General features: G+C 41.0%; 1 protein-coding gene across 1 annotated transcript in view; it reads right to left on the reverse strand.

Moving 5' to 3' along the window:
- The window catches only part of LOC133977140 (GRAM domain-containing protein 2A-like), a gene marked incomplete at its 5' end in the record, with an annotated part of 32,561 nt that extends 29,343 nt beyond the window's left edge, over positions 1-3,218 (reverse strand). The window contains one exon of the mRNA XM_062415272.1: positions 3,112-3,218. Coding sequence (XP_062271256.1) covers positions 3,112-3,218 — 107 coding nt within the window. The remainder of the gene's footprint in view (positions 1-3,111) is intronic.
- Positions 3,219-3,836: the final 618 nt, after the last annotated feature.

The raw sequence follows: 3,836 nt of genomic DNA on the forward strand, positions 1-3,836 counted from the left end.
AATATCAAAACCAATCGACTACTATGTGACAATTATTTAGCTTTTTTCCCCTCGTTTTTCAATTTATCTGCATTCATATTCATACTTTTCTTTACACAGATTGGCCGAAATATCTAGTTGCTCAAGTTGCTGATCAGACTGTAAACAATAACAAGAGAGCAGAAGAGGAAGTCTTGGCAGTGTTTCAGGTGCTCGACAGGTCGGTTTGGTTGTTCCTCCATTTTGGAAAGGTCGACACAGCTTCTTCTTCTTCTTCTTCTTCTTCTTCTTCTTCTTCTTCTTCTTCTTCTTCTTCTTCTTCTTCTTCTCCGTCTTCTTCTTCTTCTTCTTCTTGTTCTTGTTCTTGTTCTTGTTCTTGTTCTTCTTCTTCTTCTTCTTCTTCTTCTTCTTCTTCTTCTTCTCCTTCTTCTTCTTCTTCTTCTTCTTCTTCCTCTTCTGTGGATTTGCTGCTTCTGTCTCTCCATGTAAATCCCAGACTGACTCCATGATGTTGAGATCAGGACCATCTGCTGCAGGACTCCTCGTTCTTCTTGTTGATGAAGATAGTTTCTTATTTCTGATGATACTCCACTATGGAGAAGAATCTAAACATCTAAAGTGCCTAAAACTTTTGCACAGTGCTCTATGTGGAGGAAATGTATCTTGGTTGTTGTAATAATTCCTACTCTCCATACTGACCCTGAATGCAACTACACACTAAGAGATGAGGGGAAGAAATCCACAGCTTTTGCTCCAAAGTTCAGCTGAAAGATGCTTCAGCAGTCTCAGTCTTAGAGTTTGAATTAATCCAGTCCGTTTATTCCAAAATTACAGTCTGTTTAGAGCCAAATTCACTCTTTTTGTTCCCCTCTGTAGTGTAGCTTGAAAGACTGAAAGATTGCATTGAGTTAGAGAAGACAGTCAAGCAGCAGCTACAACATCTTGAAGGGCTGAAGCACCGACAGCTGCTAGATGCTCCAATTGACTCCTGCATAAAAAAAATCTCAACTTCTCGCCAGAAATATGAATCATGATGGTTTCAATCTCTAAATTCAGACCCTCTAATAAGTGTGCAGGTGGTCATTTTGGAAAGTTATTGCTCCATTTACATGATATGAAGACTTATAGTAGGTTTGATGTCTGCTGCTGTATTTGGACGTCTGTTAAAACTAATGTTACTTACGTTGTTGGTTGACGTCACATCTTCATATACAGACAATGAAAGCTAATGAAATGTTAGCTTTTGTTAGCATAAAAGGCTAATTTGATGCACTCTTTTTTTATTGCTATTAAACTCTTTAAAAAAGTGTTTCTGAACAATTTAAAGGCCGAGTTGAGCTGTGTGCTTTGGGCTGTGTGTGGGTTCCTGTTTGTGGGTTTTAACGAAACATTAGCGCTCCGTCAGCAGAAGTGAGTTAAGGCTTTAAACTAGCAAAACACACACACACACACACACACACACACACACACACACAAACACAACCTCCTCCTTCCCATCAGCCCCTCCGACCCTTTCTGAGCTCTGCTGCCTGGAAACGTGAGCTGACTGCACGTGCTGAAGGCAAACACACACACACACAAACACACTCACACACACACACACACAGGCACTCACACACACACACACACACGCACAGCTCTGATTCTGCAGCTTCTCCTGCAGCTTGTTTTGTACGTGACGGGAATAACAGAGCAGAGGGAGAGACACTGAGGCTTTCCCTCTCTGTGTATTGTCTCTCCTGCACGTCTCCTCAGCTTTCATCTCCTGCCAAACAGCCCCAACACACACACACATACACACACACACATTAACACACTAACACACACACACACATACTTTGTCAGGACTAATGAGGGAGTTGGTTGATTATAAGGAGGTCGGTTCCTACATGACGTTATTTCACACTTTGTATCACTAATGAGTGGACAGCAGCCTTTCCTCACTGCTGTCTGTCCACAACATCTGTCTCTTCCTCCCGATTCCAGCTGTGCGTCTCGTCCGCACCTTGCAGCCGCTGGAGGTTTCCACCTGCAGCCCGATGGCGTCTGTTTCCTCCAGATCTAAACTGAACTAAACGCTGGCTGCTTCTCTTTCCGGAGACAATGTTGAGATCATGTGTGAGAAAAACGATCTACTGACATCACTGTGGTTTGTTTCTATTTACTTTAATTACTGTGAAGCCATTTTGACATAGTGGCCAAACCGTGTAACTACAACTTCGTAAATTCAAAAATCAATTTTTAGAGAAAAGTCCAAAAACTGAAAACACATTTGTGTATCAGAACTTAGTTTTTTCTTCTTTCTCTCCCATTAATCATCTCACCACCCTCACATTTATCTGCTGACCCTTTGGAGGGGCCCCACCCCTAGGTTGGGAACCACTGGACTAAACTAGCTAACTGTATATAAAGTAGTGTAAACTAGCTCCACCTCCAGCAGCTACAACAGTAACATGCTGCTCTAACACTGATGCTTCACTATTAATAATCTAATGATGTCATAATAATAATATATCAGTCAGAGGACCAAACCACTACTTTACTGTAATACTGCATACTACATCGCTCATAATACTGCAGTACTTTTACTGTAATACTGCATACTACATCGCTCATAATACTGCAGTACTTTTACTGTAATACTGCATACTACATCGCTCATAATACCGCAGTACTTTTACTGTAATACTGCATACTACATCACTCATAATACTGCAGTACTTTTACTGTAATACTGCATACTACATCACTCATAATACTGCAGTACTTTTACTGTAATACTGCATACTACATCACTCATAATACTGCAGTACTTTTACTGTAATACTGCATACTACATCACTCATAATACTGCAGTACTTTTACTGTAATACTGCATACTACATCGCTCATAATACTGCAGTACTTTTATGTAAATCTGATGGAAATTTAATATGTCGGTCTCATGTCTGTAAAAGTCACAGCAGCATTATTTGGACCTGAAAGATTTTGTCATTAATTGATTAATTAAGAAAATAATCAGATAATAAAATAATTATTAGTTGCAGTCCTAACATTTTCTCCCCAGAATCTGTCAGTTCGTCAGGTTTCATCTCTCTGGTTACTGTTTATAAGTAATCTGCAGTTCCTCACCTGAATGGCAGGGGGCAGTGTGTGTCCTCCTCCCTGGGGGGCTCCACCTCATGGGGGGGCAGGACGCTGATGTCATCACTATGGTCCAAGTTCTCCATTATAATTATCTGCGTGGGAGGAAAGGAGGGAATAAAAACTACGTTAGACAAAAAAAACCACAAGCAAAATCACACGAGCAGATTTACTTTTTACCCCGATGATGTCATAATGACGTCACGATGACACCTCAGCGTGTGCAGGTAGCCGTCACGTAGAAGCTTTTTTTTGTTTTAATGAACCGTGATATTGACTTACATTAACTGTGTGGAGTAATGATCGTGAGGAGAGAAAGAAAGAAGCATGAGAGGCAGGATGAAGGAGACAGCGTCAGATAACACGCTCTAAATATAGAGGTGTGACCAACATCCTGGGTGTCAAAAAAGAAGTGAGCACGTGGGGGCGGGTGGGGGGGGGGGGGAGACAAGATGAGACAAGCAGAACTATTTCACACCTGAGAGTCTAGTCTGGTGTGAATTAAAGAAGCTCCCAGTGAGAATAAATCAAGACTTAATTTACCCAAAGAGAGATGAAATATTCTGTGTTTATACTACGATTTAACAGGGTTGTCACGGTTACGTTGGATTGTTTACTATAGTGGATAGAAGCATTAGTGGTGGCACTGGACCGCCCACTCTTAAACCTTGTGATTAGTACAAAAACTGGTAGAAGAAATACAACTAGAGATG

This window comes from Scomber scombrus, unplaced genomic scaffold (genome assembly GCF_963691925.1).
Source record: "Scomber scombrus unplaced genomic scaffold, fScoSco1.1 SCAFFOLD_225, whole genome shotgun sequence".
NCBI classification, from domain to species: Eukaryota; Metazoa; Chordata; class Actinopteri; order Scombriformes; family Scombridae; genus Scomber; species Scomber scombrus.